The 19,556-nt window shown below is 44.7% G+C and overlaps 1 protein-coding gene across 13 annotated transcripts in view; it reads right to left on the bottom strand.

Annotated features, from left to right (window-relative positions):
- ZNF462 (zinc finger protein 462) overlaps positions 1-19,556 on the bottom strand; it is a 140,066-nt gene that overhangs the window by 30,902 nt on the left and 89,608 nt on the right. For 12 of the 13 annotated variants that reach the window (XR_006885109.1, XR_006885102.1, XM_046638528.1 and 9 more), the window contains 2 exons: positions 3,398-3,665; positions 1,383-1,519 (listed from right to left, as the gene is read on the bottom strand). Coding sequence is in view for 10 of the 13 variants with exons in the window: in XM_046638528.1 (XP_046494484.1) it covers positions 1,383-1,519; positions 3,398-3,665 (405 nt within the window). In the remaining 3 variants the exon portion in view is untranslated. Of the gene's footprint in view, positions 1-1,382; positions 1,520-3,397; positions 3,666-19,556 lie in introns of those variants that run through there. The other variant, XR_006885111.1, reaches the window with a different exon arrangement.

Genomic DNA, 19,556 nt, shown 5'->3' with positions numbered 1-19,556 from the left:
CTCCCCAAGCTGTTAGGGGGCACAGAGCCACCACGACACATGGGCCGGGGGACCAGAAGCCAGGTGACTGAGGCGGAACACCAGGTGGGACCACTCGGGCCAAGAATTCCTGCCTAAATGTTGCCTCACTGCTTCTCTCAGCTCGCAGGTGGACATCTTAGCCAGCAACGATGTCATGTCTCATTAGAGTGCCAGGGGGTGGGGGGAGATCTGAGAATGTGAAAGGTTGAGCCTCTTAGGGAGCGTGCAGTAGATATGGGTGAAATGTCACAAAACACTTGGTCAAAGGCAGTGGCTCTGGGGAAAGGTTGGAAACTTTGAGAATGCCTCCCAAATATCCAGCATTTCAGAGTGATTGACATCTCAGCAAGAGAGCAGAAGACACTTACAGCTTTTGAGGCACATCTGGCAAATACTGAAAAGCTTTCCAAGGTTACAAGTGATGGAAGGAAGACAGGAAGAAGGAGGAAGAAAAGGAGGGAGGGAAGGAGCGAAGGAGAGATGGAAAGATCAGTAGATGGAAACAGAAGGAGAGACTGGCAGTTGGGTATTCTAGTCATCTTGTTCCATCCATCTCCGGCTTGAATCTTTTGAGGGCAAAGTAGTTTTTATATAAACATATTTTTCCTCCCAATGCAGAGGAAGCCTGTTGTTTAACCATGTTTTAATTCACTAAGGGTAAACTCAACCCAAAGAAGAACCCAAGAGGACTTAAAAGAAGTGGCCCTGTGTATCAACAGGACCCAATTATTTGGAACCCTCAGCATTCATCATTATGGAACATACTAGACACTTTACATGTTATTTCATAGACATAATCGTCATCTCTTCTTACAGATGAGAGAGAGGTTAAATCCAGAAGGCTTTAAAATCAGAATTTAAACCCAAAGGTTTATGGGTTTTCTAATATCCATCAGGCCACTTTTATTTTTAAGAATTTTCTCTCTCCATCCATTTCAGGGGAAACTCTACATTCTGTGTTGGAAAGCATCATTTGGTCTTCCTCCAAAGAACCGCTCTCACCCAGAGAGCTCTTCACGTTTTACAATGAGGCTTCACCCAGCCCTCTGTTTCTCATTCCCTCCTTCCGTAGCCAGGCTGCGAGAGCAGGGGATTCAGAATATAAAGCTCCCTCACGCTGGGCAGGCCTGCAGAACCCATCACCTCTGCCCCACTCCAGGCAGAGGAAATCCTCTCAGCAAGAAGGTGTTTTTATCCAGTTGACTGTCCCCGGGGTTGTCACTGTGATTTCCTGCCTGGAGATAAGGTGAGGAACAAGGGACCAGGGCAGAGGTGCCACTGCCACCTCGAGAGGGCATCCCTGTCATACCACCTGGGCCACCCTCCCCCGCACGCCAAGAAATCCACGTCAGGAAGGTTACCTCGATGCAGCACGATGTGGTCGATCATGTTCCGTTTGTATTTGGTGTGATAGAGGCAGAGAGGACAGCGGAGATCTTTGGGGCCCTCCTCAGGAACCGCCGAATGCCCGGCTTCCACGTGCATAGTGAACGCAGATCTGGGGGAGAGGCGGGGGACAGAGGCAGTGAGCGGGACAAGGGACCACTTCACTCACACACCCCCTGCTGCCAACCCTACCACAGGGCTTCTGGGTGTGAGACCCAAACCACAGTCGTTAATCACGTTTGCTGACCAAAAGCTCCTTGGTCACTTGTCCAATCCAGTAACTGAACACTGTTGCGCGGCGGTAACTTCTTCTTTGGAAATTTTGCCACTTGGCTGGGTTCAGGGCTTAGTTTGAAAAGAAATGGGATTCCCTAAACACTGTATTCTTGAAAATTAGAAACTGTCTGTTAAAAATATGAAAATAAAATCCCTACGAAAACATGTTTCTCATCATGTTTCGAAGGAGAGAGACGATTTTAAAGCTAGGTGGATTTACCAACTGTCTACAAGCTGGTTAGGGAGTCATCATTGACGTCATGGTTGACAACCAGGCAAACTAAAGTCAGAGCTGCTGTACCAGCTCGAAGGCGGAGGGCAACAGTAGTTGCTGCCCCTCCATCCTTTCCAAAATGTCGCATTCTACAAAGCCTTCAAAAACCGGAGGAAACCAAGAGCGTAATGGGCGGGTTTAACGGGTTAATTAACCTAGTGCTTCTCTCGGGGGAACACGCACACCTGTCAGTGGGCCTTGTGATCTGGGTCCTTCTAGAACTGTCTCTCAGTTCTAAGGCCACACACATATTTATCTGAAAAACAACCAAACCAAACTAACAGAGATACAACACATTTTCCATCAAATCCCAGCGACTCAGATGTTGGTGGAAAAGAGATCTGTTCTTCCAACTCATGTTTTCCTTTGGGCCTGAAGCCTACTGTCGCCAGCCCCTCTGCGGAGTCTGTACTGAAGTACTGGCGCGGCCAAAGGCTCAGGTCCTGACTGCAATAGGAGCCGATGATGACAGCTCTCGATCCGTAACATACCATCTAGCGTTATCTTATTATAATAGCTTTCTAGCTCTGATAGAAATTGTAACACTGTTAGTATTTCCTTTGTGCCAGGCACTGCTCTAAGCACTTCAGATACATTGGTTCATGTACTCCTCACAAGAGCCCTAGGAGGGAGGGACTATTCGTATCTTTATTTTACAAAGAACCGGAGACACAGAGAGTCTTGGTGACTTGTCCAAAGTCACACAGCCAGTAAGTGGCAAAGCTGGGACTCAAACCCAGGCAGCCAGGCTCCACGTTCTACACTGGTAACTACTAACCTCAACGGTCTCTCCCAGGATGAGATTAAATCACAGTTTAGATTAAATGACAGGAAGCCCTCTATTTTTTTGAGCTCACTGATTCTGTCACACACAGGAGCAAAGGGGACTTTGGATTCTCTTTCTCCAGTCTGGAACAATCTCTCTAGGATTGCTCAAGTCTAGTCTTCACAGGCTGGAGTCTTGATTCTCGGGCTGTCTTTCCATAATATGATCTTAAGAGAGAAGAATTTTCTACAACAGTAGCAGAAAAGTCACAACTGCTGGATGTTCTGTCTTGACTTTGACTTTGTTTTCAAGAACACATTTTTTTTCAAAGACAAATAAAAGAAGGGGACACAGTTCTCCGAGGGGAAAAAAAAGCATTGCTTCCTGCACTGGGTCAAGGAAATCCTTTGCTGTGATCTCACACTGCTCGCGCACCCATTCACTCTGATTTTTAAACTCATTTGTTCAGATATAGCTCTTCATCCCTTCCACAAACCCCAAAGCAGTCTTCTGGAACTAGCTTCCTTTTGTGAAGACTGAACCCAATCCCTGCATCATCCCATGGGCAAGGCCTCCCCTGAACTCCAGGTAGGAGAGGGCAAGGGAAGAATGTGGTGAGGGGCGTAGCAGAGGCAGCCACCTTGTTTTTCAAGGCTGTTTTTCACGCCACTTACTTAAAGCCTGTGTAAAAGGAACAGTCTTTGCACTTGAAGAGCTTCTTCCCACCGTGCTTGTCCCTGTAATGGCGCCTGATGCTCTGGATGTAGCCAGAGGAGAATTCACAGAATTCGCAGTGAAGAACAGCTTCGGTTTTCTGCTCAGCGCTCCCGGCAGCCCCAGAAAGAGGCACAGGGCTTACACGGCTGTTGTTCCTCGCCAGGGCAGCAGACTGATAGTGGTTCAACTGCTGCTGGACATCTGGAGGCTCCGAGTAGGACGAGTCTGTGGACAGACGGGGGAAAATGACACCGGACACAGAAAAAACGGTGGGGGTTTGAAGCTTGAAAACCTCCGACATTAGTTTTGAGTATTTTGTTAAGGGGACGACTATGACCCTATCTTTCATCTTCATTTACATTCACAACACCTATCTGGGGAAACGCAGGTGTGTCGTTTCTTTTAATCTGACTTTGAAGGCTTGCAGCATTTAAAAATAAAATTCTGAGGTTAAAGGTTTCAAAGTGAAGGAAGAAAGGAAACTGTTTTTTTTAAAGGAAATTGCAGTGTGGCAACAGGCTGCCACAGAATACCCGTCCTTGTAGGGGAGATAAACCCACAAAACGTCCACAGGAGTCTACACGAGAAAGCGAAGCAAATGATGCAATCGCTTCTCCTCTGCAGGCCAGAATTATTCAAGCCAAGCAAAGAAAAAAAAAGTCTTTAACAGAAATGCTCAAGCACATGGCACTCACAAATATAAAAATGTTTTATGCCTTCACAGTGAAGTGATTTAAATTTTAAAATCTAAAAATCCCAGAGTGTTCTCCAGGAATGGACGTTTAAAGCTTAGTCAGCATTAAAATGGAGATTTATTCATAAATCCCATTAAAATGAAATTCCAAATAAGTTTCCCTGAAAGGTATTTTCAAGTTTGCAATTTGGAGGGAAATGTCGGAAATGACAGGCACAAATCTCAACCCTGAGAAGCTTCAGTGGCATGTGGTGGGGAAATCGGATCTAGATGGGAGGTGGGGAAATCTCAGAGTTTCTTCTTTAAATAAATTTAAAAAAACGTAACAGAGAGAGAGAGGGAAAGTAAAAGAAAGGTCTTGAACCTTTTCCCAACACGCGGCTTTGAATGCTGAGGTTAGGAATTGAACAACATTGTCCTGTGTAACCTACAGCTGCCTGTGAATGACACAATGGAGCCCGGGAGTTCCACACAGATGAATTTCAGTGTAACTTTCCTTGAAAAGAAAACAAAGGGCTCTTTTCTGAAGCCTTTCAAAAAGCAGGGGGAAACGGGAGCGAAACTGTACCAGCCTCCTCCTGATTTGATGGACACTTCATTTTCCAAAGCACGATTTCCCAGGCAGGACATGGAGGAATTCTGTAAAACCCATCTTTGATGACACTTGTACCATCCATCCCATCGGCCTCTTCGATGCAGCCTCCCTTCTGGTGGGGCCACCTCCTGTCTTCAAAATACTGAACTACCTCCCCTTCTTGCTTTCTTCCTCCCCCTCCTCCATTTGTATTCCTCAAGATTGAGAAAAACCCCTTTGGAAATTGTAAACCGACCTGCCACACACACCAGAATAAAACAAAAGGAAACTTGAACAATATCTCGGAGCCTCCATGGGTTCGTTACCAGGTGGAAAGCGAAGACAAAGAGAGAAAGCAGTGACACAACTGAATTCATTTCACCCGATTCTTTTTATCTCCTTTTTCTTTATTCCTCGACCCTTGCTGATGAACCCACTCAGGATCACAATAATGCAATTGTCAACTTCTCATTCTTTCTTTCAATAGCAGGTTTGTTTACCATTTCATGGATTGTTCGAGATGTGTTCTATTTAAGCTCTCAAGACTGGTTTCTGCTTAAAACACACACACCATGAAGAACAAAACACACTCCGCCTCTCTTGTTAACAGAGACTTGGGCCGCCAAGGCAGTGCCCCCGACAAGCCCCTGTCCTCTGGGCAGTGTGGTCCTCGTGTGCTCTTAGCTCTGCAGAAGAGAAATTCTGTGACCTTCGGGGACCAAAGTCGGGTCCGACTGCCCCTGAGCGTCCACCATCCACAAATCTACCCAGAGACCAGAACAAACGTCTCCAGGAACAGTCCATTTCCCAATAAGCAGCCAAGACTTCCTCCCAGACACAGCACCCACCTCAGTGTGTCCCACAGGTTAGCACAGATGCTGGCAGTCATCTCTGACCCAAGGCACCTGACAGCTTCAACCCATTTCTAGCAAAATTATGAAGCGGCTCCTAATCAGACGATAAGCCAGGTAAATTCGTCTCCCCCTACCTTCCGCCCACCCCCTACCTAACCTAACACGTGCACGGACCTCTTAGATACACCTCCTCCAAAGGAAGAGCGTCTCCTTTAACTTAACACATTTTTCTTGTCTTTAGGGTCGATTGCATATTATTCCATCCATCTCAGAAAACGAATTCTAAATTTTAACTCCAGTATTTACGTGTTATATGAAACTCAGAGAAATAAAAATACAAGAAATCGTGGGGAAAGGATTCCAAGGAAGGAAAGCTCATCACCCTTCTTAAATGGCAGTGCCAGAGCAACAGCTGTATGGAGCCACGGCATACCTTCCTTTTCTCCTGGTTTAAATCAGATGGACAGGCTTATTTACAAAAATAAGCAAATCCCATCACTTATGATACATTTGTAATAATACCCAGGTTACAACTTTTTGGGTCTTCTTAGAGCCGTACTTTCTTCTCTGGTGCCAAGACACTGTCTCTCTCTTTCTCTCTCACTTGGGAGTTTGCGAATAATGTACAATTTTAGCACTTCGGGCACTAAAGTGACAAAGACGTGAGCGTGTATGATTCCACCGATCTTAAAAAAGCCCACTTGCTAAGCTACATAAAATTCCAGCTGGTTCACGAGGCACAGCCTGAAGAGCAGGAACAGGGCTGCTCTGTGCCCAGGTTAGAAAGGCAAAGAGACTGTTAGCAGTGAAGGGCATGTCACATAAGTTAAAAATCATCATTAAGACGATTCTCTTTCATTCCAAGCTTAAGGAAAGTAAAAACACGCTGCGCTTGGAGAGCCCGACTTGTGGTCACAGAGAAATACAGCCGCAGAAGCACAAGAGGATGAATCCAACTGGGACTCCGTACCCAAATGCGGGCCACACGAGTCACTTCTTTATCACCTGCATGGCTGGTGATATCTACAACGGAACCAACAGCAGAGATGAGTTTGGTCCAGATGTTCCTCACCCAACCCTGAGCCAGGCGGTCTGAGAAACGAGATGACTTCTCGGACTTGTGACTTTATTTATATGCAGTTTTAGAAAATAAATTATAATTTACAATGGTAGTTAGAAATTTAATTACATTATAGGTAGCCATCCATTTGGTAAATTGTCTGTAACAAGAAAATAATTTTGTAAAATCAGAATTAAACTGGAATTTTAGCACGGATAGTCACAGTACCTATAGGCGTGAGTGTGGAATTTACTGAGCAGCCAGCAATGAATTCTCACAACGATGATGGGCAGCATAGGGTCTCCTCCCAGTTTTACCCACGAGAGAGCTGAGGCTCAGAATGGTTGGTCACCCAGCTACTAAGAGGCAGAGGGAGGATATGAACAGAGATCAGAGTCTTATCTATTAGGCATCTGTACCCATTGGCAACCTCTGGAGGCCTGTGATGCAAGTCAGAAGAAAGAGAAAGAACATCTGAGTTTTCCATCAGCAACAAACACACAGCAGAGAGGAGAGAGAGAAGGTGGGAGAAAGGCTGAAATAGTTGAGAAGATAACATTAGAATAGATAGAAATGGTAACAGATAGAACAGATGGTAAATAACATTAAACGGAATACACAAGAAAACACTAAAATAAGCATTTCAGGGCACATGGGAAAAAAATAATACACAAAGTGAGAGTTGTAGGAAAGAAAAAGAAGATCCAAAATTTCAAAATGCTTTACAAAAACAAAGAAGGGGACCACACAGGAGACGCTGCTACAAGCACGCCGCACAGGTTAGCATGGCAAACACCCGGAACTGGGAATCTGCCTCTGCAAATGGCACGCTTTAGTGAGATGCTGGATAAATGGCACTCAAACAATAAGGCTCTAAGACTCCTCCAGTGGGATCTGGCGGGGGAAGAAAGGTACACAAACGCAAATGGGAGATGGGTGCTCGCAGGTGGTGGCCCTTGGACAGCTCAGGATTTCAAACCAGGGAAAGGGCTGAGTTCGAGACGAGACATCCTACCCCTCTAACTAGTCATGTTCTGGAGACACAGGAAATTTCTTGCTCTAATTCCAGCTCCCTAGAATACCAGCCAAACCCAGGTAAGTATCAGTTTGAGAGTTTTTCTTTTTCTTTTTTCTCCAGAAATTAGCTGGCACAGAAACAATCACAGAAAATTGAATTTATAGAAGCACACGAGAAACCGGCAAACTGGAAGAATAAACATAGAAGAATGAAGCTTTCTTGAATATTCTGATTCTACCAACATTTAGCCAACATCCTCTTAGCGTCAGACCATATGCTGGCTCTAGGGATTCCAAGTCAAAGCCACGAGGGGGGCCTTCTAGAAACTTGGATCTACAAGGGGAGAGAGCAGAGCAGTCGGCTGTTAGGAAAATAGAGGCCTTCTCCATGCTTAGCAAACTTACTCATCGATTGAAGGAATACAAGAGGCGAAGAGAACAAATGAACAGTAACAGGAGAGCTGAACTATTGCAAGATTAAGGAAGACACAAGGAAGAGTAAGAATCAATTGGGCGGTAAATTGCGGGAACCCAAGAGGACATTCCCTCATGCACTGACTGTTCCCAAAAGGAAGCCACACGGGGGATCAATTCTCAATTTTCTGCAGCTCCGCAGAGAGGGTGTGAGTGAAGGTGAAACAGCAGAGGAAGCGCCTTGGTGCCAGCAACCACATCTGAGCTAGAGTTTTGTGCAGACTTGGGAGACAGGGCTCCTTGGTCAGCGTGAATGAAGTACCAGGAGAAAATAAAAGACAAAGAATTCGAGGCAAGCAAATTTTAGAGGTGGCCAGGGCAATGATTAAATTACATCCATTCATTCAGCACATATTTACGGAGCTCCTAAGTCAATGGGAGACCCTGTTCAAGGACAGTAGGACTTGGTCCCTGCCCTCAAGCAACTCACCGTCACAGACAGACAAGTAAATAACTGTGATACCATGCAAAAAAAGTCTTAATAGAGGCATCGATAAAGAACTAGTGGAGAAGAAGGCAAAATCAGGGGCAGCTGGTGACCCACAGGACGTGGGAATGAGGGAGACACGGGGAGGATGTCAAGAGAAGCTCGAGTGTCCGCTAATAAATGTAACTAGTATTAGTTAGTGTGTTAATTAATGAAATCAACACTAGACATGAAGATACCTAAATGTTCAATTCACCGCATCTCCACCTTCAGTCACAGATAGAAATCAAACAGCTACGTTATCCCAATGAAAATTTCCCTTGATTCTTAAAGCGAAAAGAAATGAAGATCAGAAGATGAGTCTGAATAGAAAAATATGCACATCAGAGGGTGTGGTCGATTGCAGAACGGAGAATTTAAAATCTTTAAGTTCTAAAATAACAGAAAGTTCAAAAGAACGCACGGATTGTAATTTTCTTCAGAAAAGCAGGCACGTTTCGCAACTAAAGGTTGATTGTATAAGGAATAAGAAATAGAATATTACCTGTGAATAACTTAACCACAAGTGCTGTAAATATCCAAGTATGGAGGGGAGTGGGACCCAAATATACTGGAAATACAGCCCACTACTGCTAGCTGAGAAATTATAGAAAAGTTGAGAAAGTCACACTAAACGACAAGAAAGCAGCTAAAGACATCCTTTAGTCAATAGCCAGGAAACTTTTGGATGGCATGCAACTTGGACTAGATAACTGTTCATAAAAGTAGGAATAGGATACAAATAGTCTAGGAATTTTTATGTGTGTGATAGTGACTCAAGTATCGGCACTGACAAGATAGAGAATTCTAACGTAATGGGAAACCTAGCAAGGCCTGAGATGATCTGAGTCTTCGTCTTCAGCTGAAAAACTTTTCTGACTCCTTCGACTCAACATGCTGAAAACTGACATCACCCTTGCCCACACATCTCCTTTTTCATTCTGAACGTTAGTGAATGGCTCACCACTTAGCTCAAGCTCAAATTGCGAGATTCTTCCTTCAGCTTGTCAGACGTTTCCTGCAGCAGCACACTTAACCAGGTACCCCGTCCGAGAGACACATGTCGTGACTCACCTCCAATCATTTTCCTCTCCAGTCCCCTCCCTTCCCTTCCCTTCCCATTGTTCATTCAGGTCCTCATATCCCATACGGGCAACTCTTGCAGCCTCCTATCTGGTCTCCCTGCCTCTAAGACCTGCTCTAGTTGGGCCAGCATGCAATCATAGACATATAAGATGTATTACTTCTATGATTATGATTTGATTATGCCTCAGGGCTCAAGGATAAAGTCTCCCTTCCTTAGCTCGGCACATACAGCTCTTCAGTCAGGTCCCAGTGATGTTTCCAGCCCCCCTTCTAGCTAGTTCCTGATTCCTTACACATCTACACATTTCATCACTGAACAAGGCTACCTGGTGCCTTTCCTCTCCTTTTGGCCTGGAAAATACCTACCAATCCTTCAAAACTCAGCTGAAATGTCACCTACTGTGTGAAGATTTTTCCCAACCATCCAGAAAGAACTCTGCTCACTTCTGTGCTTTGCCAACACGTACACATCATGATCCTCGCCCCGATCTCATTATACCTCACATGACACGTACACGTTCGCAAGCAACCTCCACCAACGAACTTGGCCAGATCAATGCCTCTGACCTTAAAACACCCTGCCCAAAGAAGACCCATGGCAACTGCGTCTGAGCTGTCCTGGGGGTCACTCTCTAGCAGGTCCATCCATTTCTGCTCCCAGCAGTTGAGTTAATGCTAACAGGAACTAGTTTTATTTGCCCCCAAACTTCTTTGTAACAGTTATATTTGTTACTGAGCCTATTCAATTTAATTAATATTATCTAAAATAGTAAAATATGGGTATAAAAAGTGTCATTTCTACAAAAGCTACATTGAATGCTTTGAAAAGACTTGATAAAGTCAAGTTGCTAAAAAAACATGACTGTCAAATTATGTTTTAGCAAGACCAACTATAAAAGATCAAGGAGAACATAAAAATCGAGAGAAACTGCTCTAAGACTGTTGCACAAATGTCTAAATTATCATTCCAGTTAAAAGACGTGGAAGTAGCACATGATGCAGTGTAGGAGACTGTCGTTTATGCGAGAGAAAGTGGAGAACTCCAATCGAAGGACCCAAACTCAAAAACATAAGCTCGACCCTACGTCACCATGCTGGTGAGTGAACATATTGACATTTTAAGTGAAAATAAAATGCTTAAAGGCATTTTAAAAAGAATTCCCTGCATTAAGAAGCTTTCAAATAAAACTGAGAAACTCTGGGTCTTGAGAGTTTCTACTGTTTCTATGCGTTTGCCCCTTCCAGTTTATATTAATTCAGAAAATATCTATTGAGAATCTTCTTTGTGCCAGGCACTGCTAAGCACTTGGGATATATTAGTAGAAAACACCAGCAAGGATCCTTGCCCTCGTGGAGTTTATATTCTCGATTGACAGGAACCATATATATGTGCTTTTAGAGCCACAGGGACTCATGGTCCTTTCATAAAAAAAAGGTACTTACGAAAATGTTTGCTGGATTGAATTTGTGGACCACTTTCTGAATTCCAGTCCCGTCTGTCTGTCTATGTATGTATGTATGGTCAATCTATCAACTCTCTTAACTCCAGTCCTGTCTGTCTGTCTATGTATGTATGCATGCATGACCTATCTATCAACTTTCTTAACTCGAGTCCTGTCTATCTATCTATCATTTTAGGTTATGAAAACAGTATGTAGCATAGAGCTGTCAAGATGACTCAGACTCAAGAAGCCTACTTATTTGAAAAGATTTCTTAGGTTCTATCTGAACTCCTTTGAAACTCGACTTAACTCTCTTTCTTTCTCAACATACCTATTGTTCACTTTGTGCTATTAACACAGAGCAGAATCTGGCATCTAGAAGAACACCACCAACGACAAATCACCAATCCAACTTCCCAAGTATCTCCTTCGAAGGCTCTCAAAAATGTTCTCTCTAGGCCATTCCAAAATAAAACGGTAAGAGAAACTAAGCTTTGGAACAGGAGCCATTTCAACTCCTTCTGGATAGTGTCTAAAGGGGAGCGTAAATCTCTAGAGGCTGCCACGTTATTTTATTTCCTTCTTTTGACTACGCCTTGAAAGTCTCCAGGCCAAGGACTCCGGCAGCTCCTTGTCTTCTATCATCAGTGCAGTTCTCTGGCCTGGATGCACAAGATTATGACACAATGGCCAGGGGGACAATGGACGCTGGATGACTATATATAGGAATTCAGGGCTTGGTTGTCATGGAGGCAAATGGAAAAACAAACGCCTAATCCCGAAAATAAGGTTGAGGCCAAACTTGAAGGAAACACACTCTGAAAACTTCCTGTCATTCTGATGAGTAAAAACAAGACCTTGAAATATGATCAGGGAATAGTTGAGGAAAAAAACAAAACAAAACAAAAAACTTTCATCTTCAAAATGACAAAAACACAGCAAAGAGTGGGCAAGCTTCTCTTTTTGAGATTCGTGTCCCATCGTTCTTGAGCTCATCAAAACGGTCTCTCAGAGGCCTTTTTTTGCATGAAGCTTCGTGTTCTCACTCTCTCTCTATTTTTGGGGAATCCAGGCAAGTCTGACTCAAGACAAAGAGGATTCCTGGACTTTCCATTTGGTGGGTCCTGTATTTGAGAACAAGCCCATTTGTTTCTCTCTATTTTTTTTTCCCCAGTGGCATCACCATCCATCCCGTCAACAAAATCAGAACAAATCCTTGATTCATTTCTCCCTTTCATTCTACATGTTCGATGAGTTAAAAAACCCTGTTGCTTCAACCTTCTGAAAAGCTCTTATCTGTGGGCCACTCCGTATCCACTGCCACTGTTCTGTTCAGGCCCTGGTGGTGGTCTGTGTGGACTTCCACCGCAAAATGTTCCTACCTGGCTTTCTCTTTTCAAGTTTCCCCTCCCCCTAAGATTCCTTTCTTTTGTAAAAGCAAATATGATCATGGTACTTACAGAAATAAATCCAAACTCTGAGGCACGGTGCTCCGGCTCGCCTCATCTTCCAGACCCATCCCCACTCCACGCCCACGCTGTTCACACACTGCGCTTATCACCAGCCACATGGAAGGTTCCCAACATTGACTCTGTGTGCTTCCTGTTGCTGCCTCTTTGCACGTTCTTGCAATGCTTTTCTACTTTTCAGCGTGGCAAACTCTTACCATCTTTCAAAACTGAACTCAGTTCTAATTTACCATCGCTATGAAGATCTTCCTTGATCTTTCTAGATATACTTATTCACTTTCCACTCCGGGCTCTCCCATTAGTACTCATCATGCTGCACTGAGGTTAATTTATTTTACCTCCATCAGACTACGATCTCTTTGAAAGTACAATATTCATCCATCTATCCATCCATCTATCTATCAGTAACTTTTTTAAAGGTCATATCTCCAAGAACTTAGCCCAGGGCTTGTCCCAAATCAGGTGCTCAATAAATGTGTTACAAGGAACCAAAGAGTTCAAAATCAAAAAAGTGCTCTGGAAAACCCAGATTTAAAAGTAAAATCCAATTAACCAAATGTCACTCTTTCTTTGGATACTGAAGTTAATAGAACCTTCACGTTGAAACAATTGACCCACTTTTACTGAAACAAGCCTGGGTCTTTTTTAATTACCTGGAGAATGGCTTCAGGAACATTTGAGAATTTGAATAGCATGAAATTCATAATCCATGGCTATCCCAAGAAGCCGGGGGCTTAATTTCTGGTTTTGATCCTAAATCAGTGATAAATCTAAATTCTCAAACAGATGATACCAGGACATCTGGGAACCACTTTAGATGATTCTACATGCAACTCTCTCCTTTTTTGCACCCATTGGTAGGCACAGATGTTTGTGAAAACGCACAGATGTAATAGGTACCATGTATTTAAATGCACCATGACTTTTCTATAGTCAACTCCTCAAGCCACGAAAATAGAGCTCTCTGCAATGCATGAGAAGGCATTTATGGGTTAATTTCAGATATTTAACACTATTCTCACTGTTTAAAATGTTTTACCAATTTTCCTCCATCAGGAATGCAGTCTCATCCCAGATACGTAGTGGACAGACTACTCACTTTGCATAAAGACGTGTGGTGGCTCCAAAAACCAGAGATGGCTTCATGTCACCCAGCCAGTCGATGGAGAAATAGGAATATCACCTGGGACCTGTGTATGTCCCAGTTGTAAAAACATGTTCTTTTCCTACCACAGCCATTAGCAAACATTGTAGGTCTTCCTTCTGCACCCAGCAGTATTTGGAACTCAAAGTGTGTGTTCTTAAAAATCCTCCTTGGGGGCCGGCCCAGTGGCATGGTGGTTGGGTTTACACACTCTGCTTCAGCACCCTGGTGTCCACAGGTTTGGATCCTGGGTGCAGACCTACACACTGCTCATCAAGCCATGCTGTGGTGGCACCCAACATACAAAAATGGGAGGAAGACTGGCACAGATGTTAGCTCAGCAACAGTCTTCCTCAAGAAAAAAGAGGAAGATTGGCAACAGATGTTTGCTCAGGGCCAACCTTCCTCACCAAAAAAAAAAAAGAATGTAAAAAAAAAATCCTCCTTAAAACAGGCTGAGAATTTGTAGGGAAACAAATGAATGTGTGGTAAAGAAGCCTTTTTCTGATGTTTTTCAGAGGAAACTCCGGGTGGCATCTGCCATTGTTAATTGAGAAGCTCTTACAATGCCAAATGCATAATTCACCTGTGACTCTTTGAATTGCGTGATGAGGAAGTCTTGTTTCCTGCTGTTCATTTAGATCATATAGATAGATGTCTTTACCACACTGAAAAATCCAATGACAAACGTTGAGCACAAAAGCCTCTTTATATCAATGCCTTGCCCTTCACCATAGAGAGCTTGCTAGCAATTTCACATGGTGTTTAGAGCTCACAGGCCATGAGCAAGGCCACGGTGCATACTCCTCAAGGCCTGTCTGGAGGGAAGATACCTACTGACTTCAAGGAGCCGGTCACAATGTATGGCTTGCCATGAACACCGCGGTGAGAGCCCTGACGGGCAACAATCGTAGAGATGTCTCAAAAGCTTAGAGAATCGGGAGAAAAGAACACATCTGAGTGTAAGCATATATATTTAGATCCTTGTAGAGCTCTGAGTGATGATATGGAAATCAGGTGAGAAAGGCGACTGTTGATCGAGAACAGGAACGAGCAGCCAAACTTCAAAGCACAGAGTTATTCTAAAATTGTCCCCCAGCCCCGGGAGTCTCTGAACCAACAAACCCAGTGGGTTTCTTACTCTTTTTTCTTTTCTTTTCACCTATTCCCATGCAGTGTAAGAAAATCCTGGCTCTGGGTTAAGCTCTATTTTTAATCACCATTAAAGCAATAGGTTCTTCTCTTAGGACAGCTGGCTCTTCCGCCCACTCCCAACTCACCCACGGGATACTGCTCAGTGATGCCGGGCTCCGGTGGAGGGTGGGAGCCTCCAAGAAGCCGGAGGGATCGGGGAGGGACACCCAGGTTCGCTTTTCACTGTCTGGGTCGGCTCGATGTCTAGCAACTGATCAGGTGCTGTTTACAAGGTCTCTGGCTGATCTTCACCATGACCTTATGAAATGGGAAGTATTACTTCTCATTTTACAGATGGGGAAACCAAGGGAGCAACTGGAAAACAGGCCACTTCTCCCTTCTCCAGAGCATGCATCTGAGCCTCCTCGCAACCCTGTGGAGACTCGAGTAAGCAGACCTTTCGTTGCTCCTTCGTAAAATGGAGACGACAACACTGGCAATGTCATTGGGTGCCGTGGAGAGTGCCAGGGGCCAGCGTGTGAAGGTCAGTGCCTGGCACAGAGGGAGTGCTTTCAGGGCCTCAATTCCACAGCAATTAACGTCTATATTGTATACTTTTGCACTGAACTATAAATTGCCTTCTAGTGTTTATGGAGGGTTCTCTATAGATGAAAGAATTTGGTCTCCTTAACTGGATGGCAGGATGGAGTGGAATGGGCATCCTTACACTGCTCTGAACAGATGTAAGCAACGTTCACCCAGCTCCAGGCACGTGGGAGGTGCTCCGCAGCTAGCTTTTGACTGATTGACTCTGGGCAAAGCCAACTGTACCGCTACTTTCGGCATCAGCCTGCCAGCTTATTTTTCAGGGGAAGATGGCCGCAATGGGGTGGGGACCGACCGTGGGACTCGACCTGCACAATTCCAGACTCAACGATTCCCCCCCATTTTGTTGGATAACAATGCACACAGAAAGACTTGCCTTAAATTCCCAAACTTTGTAGGCTTTCCTGGCGTCCATTCTAGGATCTATTTCCTTTTAAATTTTTTTCAAGATCACCTCCAGCTTTGAGCAAGCTCCTTGGGTATCCAGTTTACAGGTGTGGCAATCACCCCATCCTCAATGATGCTCTCCAGACCACCCTACCTGACCCCGCAGCCTTGCCCTTTTCTCTCCTTTGTCGACTGTCTCTTGATAGCACTTCTTGCCACCTGATCTATAGCAGATATATCTACTAGTCGATTGACTGGTTCTCCCTCCTATCTATCAGGGATTTTGTCCCAAACTTCTCAGCTTGCATGGATTTGGGGATTTTATCTCATGAGTGATGAGGGCATCTAAGCTTCTGTGGGGTCTTCTGGCTCAGCTGAGCATGTGCTACCCTGTAGAGTGTCTGCCCATACTCAATATAAGAAACCGAAGGGTCTCTGCCAAGAGGTAGCCTTGCCATCATACGTCCACATGTCTCAGCCTTTTGAGTGTCATGGCCAGTGTGTGGCACCATGAACATCAACACTTAAGACTAGATTCATTCACTCAAATGACTCGTTTGAGTGCCTATGGCATGCAAGCTAAGCCAGACAGGAAGAGTCAGGCAGGCTTCCGGAGGAGACAGGAGTCAAGTTTTCAAGGATGACTAGGAATTAGCAAGTGAATGGAATAACGAGAAGGAAGGGCGAAAATAAGTGGAAAAGGGCATTCCAGGAAGAAGGAACAGCAAGGCCTGGATGTGAGATAGGAGTCTGTGAAGACAGGGCACTCAGCTTGGAGGCAGCATCTTGAGTAGGAGGAAAGAAGGGCTGAGGAATGACCCTGGAGAGAAATGCGGGGCCCAATGACAGCTTTCCATGCCAAGCTTGGAATTGATTCTGAAGGCAAAGTAGACAGCCAACTGGAGGGTTTTAAGCAGGAACCAGTGAGAAAGAGGCTTCACATTTTCACCTTACCTATGTCTATAAAGCGCACCAATAGTCCTGACCAACCATCCCTCCGATGGGGAAGGCAGCTTGGTATAAATGCATCCCCACTGTGAGAAAAACCAACTAGCAGCACCTTCCCCATTGATGATGGCATAGCAGCAGCAGCCTACAATTCCATACTTCATTTTGCCAAGTAGAAAACACCAACATAATATCTCTTTTCCTCTGGATTTTACTAGCAGGTTGGAGTTGTTCATTTGAAATTCAGTTCCTACTGTTTCTATTGAACGTGCTATGCTTACACCTGGAATAGATGATGGCCCTACCAATGGGAAGGAAAGATGGAAACAGTGGGCTACCTTTTCTGCTCCCTACCAACACTTCACATGCAAAAAAATAAAATAAAATAATGAGAAAGCACAGGAAACGAAGTGGTATGTCCACACATGGGCAAACACCAAAAATGGGTAGGCGTCAGCCAAGATCTTGCGGTCTGTTTTTCAAATACAGGGTCTCAGCAACACGCAAAATGTTTCCAGATCAGTATTTCACTCCTTTGTTTTAACACCCATGTGTGAACCGAAGGACACAATACATATTTCTCAGATTCATTTAGACTCAGCTCAATGGTCATAATATTATTTTGTAAAGTGATTCAACATTCTTCTGAATTCATTAGCTTTTTATAAATGATGTAATCATAACAAATATTAGATCTACTGTATGATAGGTATTTGACAGAAACAAAGACCATCAGAGCTCGTATTTCGAGAGCTCTCAGGTTGTTAGGGGAGAGTACTATGGCACATGCTAAAATGAGTGAGCACTCAAACACACGAGCAAGTACCCATGGGCGTGTCTATCTGTTGCTAGTGGAGTGGCCAGAAGACAACGGGGCTCTGGAGTCAGAAAAACTATTCAAATCTTGATTTACTGCTTTAAACTATCATAGTGATTATTTACAGGCCACAACTAACCTTCGTTTTACATTTCTAGGGCATCTACTCTAGGAAGGAAGTGGCCCTCTGCCAGATGTTTAGAATACAAAAATGAGCAGGACAAAAATCCTGTCCCTAACGAGCTTCCTTTCGGGTACTATTATGGAGTTGGCAGAGTGGACCACATGTTCCCAAGAGAGGTAGGGCGCAGCTCCGTGGGATTTCAGAGGAGGGAGAGCTGACTCACATCAGGGGGCCTCATGAGAAACATCACGGCAGTGAAGGAAGCTGCACATGGCTCTGAAGGACAAGTAGGGTCTGGACATAAAGAGACAGAGAGAGGAGGGGCAGCTGGGGGGTGGGCATGGAGAAGGTTGAGAGTGGGAATTGTTTTTAACAGGCCATGAAGATCTGTTAAAGATTTTTCAATAGGATGGCATGACTCTCAACCTCGCTTAGAGTAGACTGCAGGGAGGAGTTTCCAGGTGGGGTGGACACAGTACTGCCTTAGTAAGAGATGGGGGTGGGAAAGACAGGGATGGATGCAAGAGGAAGAAAGGCCAAAGAAACAAGACTGAGTAAGCAACTGATTGGCTGATGGGACGTGGGTCCAAGAAGACCTGAAGATGCAGAGGATTCTGGCTGGGTACCACGAGCCCTGGCAGCGGGGCAAGTTTTGGAGGAAATTAATGAGTTCCATTTTACAACCTGTGAGGTGAAGGTTGAGCGAGATCTCCAGGTGGAGCAAATGAAGAGCAGATGGAAAAGAGAGTCTGAGCTTTAACCTGAGAGGTTAAGACTGGATGCAGAGAGTTGGGTGGCATCATTAGAAAGGTGAGAGTTGATTTCACGTGTTTGTGAATGGGGAGAGCACATAGGAGAGGTTGGAGGACCAGAAGGAGGTCTATGTGACGGCAGCTGGAGGAAAAGCGGTGAAAACAGGGGCGGAAGTTCTAGAAGGTATTATCAGAGAGGCCAGAGGAGAGCCTGAAACATACAGCAGGACCAAAACCACGGGAGGAGAATCTCCCTGGAAGGAAGGTCAGCCGTTTTAAATGCCACGGACAAAAAAAGACAGATGAGGCAGGAGCAGAGGCCATGGACTTGTCTGGAGTCACTGTCAACCCTCATGAAAGCCATTTCATTAGAGTGGTGGGGGCCAAAGTCACACTGCCGGGGATTCCGGGGTGGTGGGTGGGTCGGGGGGGGGGGGGGGGAAGGAAGCTGCAGCCGCGGATGTAAACAAAGGAGGAATGACTCTTTCCCAGAGAAGACATCACTGGAGTTAGCCAACAGGAGGTCACTTCCTGAGTGGGTTCATATAGCTCCCTTTTTTTAGACTTTCCAAGGAAAAATAACACATCTGAGAACTAGGGTTTAGGGAAACAGTGTGATAGAGCAGACAGAGGTTTGGAGTCAGGCTGCCGGGCACCCTAACTCGGACTCTGCCAGGTGGTGACCGTGACCTTTTTCAGGCCTATTTCCCTCCTTCCGAAAATAGCAGGGAGCTGGTTATGGAAGTTCCTGTTTCATGGAATTGTTGTGGGGGACAGATGAAATGAGACGATGTATGTAAAGTACTCACTCAGTAGACATGCAAGAAACGACAGTTGTCATTAATTAAAAACGTATATTGATTAATGCCAATAATAATATGAAGGATGTCTGACCCCAGGACTTATCAATGCATGACACCAGACCATTGGGACATCAAGTGCTAAGGAGTTTCTTGTGTGGGTAGTTTCAATTAAACCCCAAAGTTCAAATAAATTTAGATCAACACAGCTCCAGATTAAGCACTTCCGAAACACTGAATTATTTTAGACTCCCAAGAAACAGTTCAT

This window comes from Equus quagga, chromosome 1 (genome assembly GCF_021613505.1).
Source record: "Equus quagga isolate Etosha38 chromosome 1, UCLA_HA_Equagga_1.0, whole genome shotgun sequence".
Lineage (NCBI taxonomy): Eukaryota > Metazoa > Chordata > Mammalia > Perissodactyla > Equidae > Equus > Equus quagga.
Note: the sequence above shows the minus strand (reverse complement) of the source record. Positions and strands in the feature narration are given on the sequence as shown.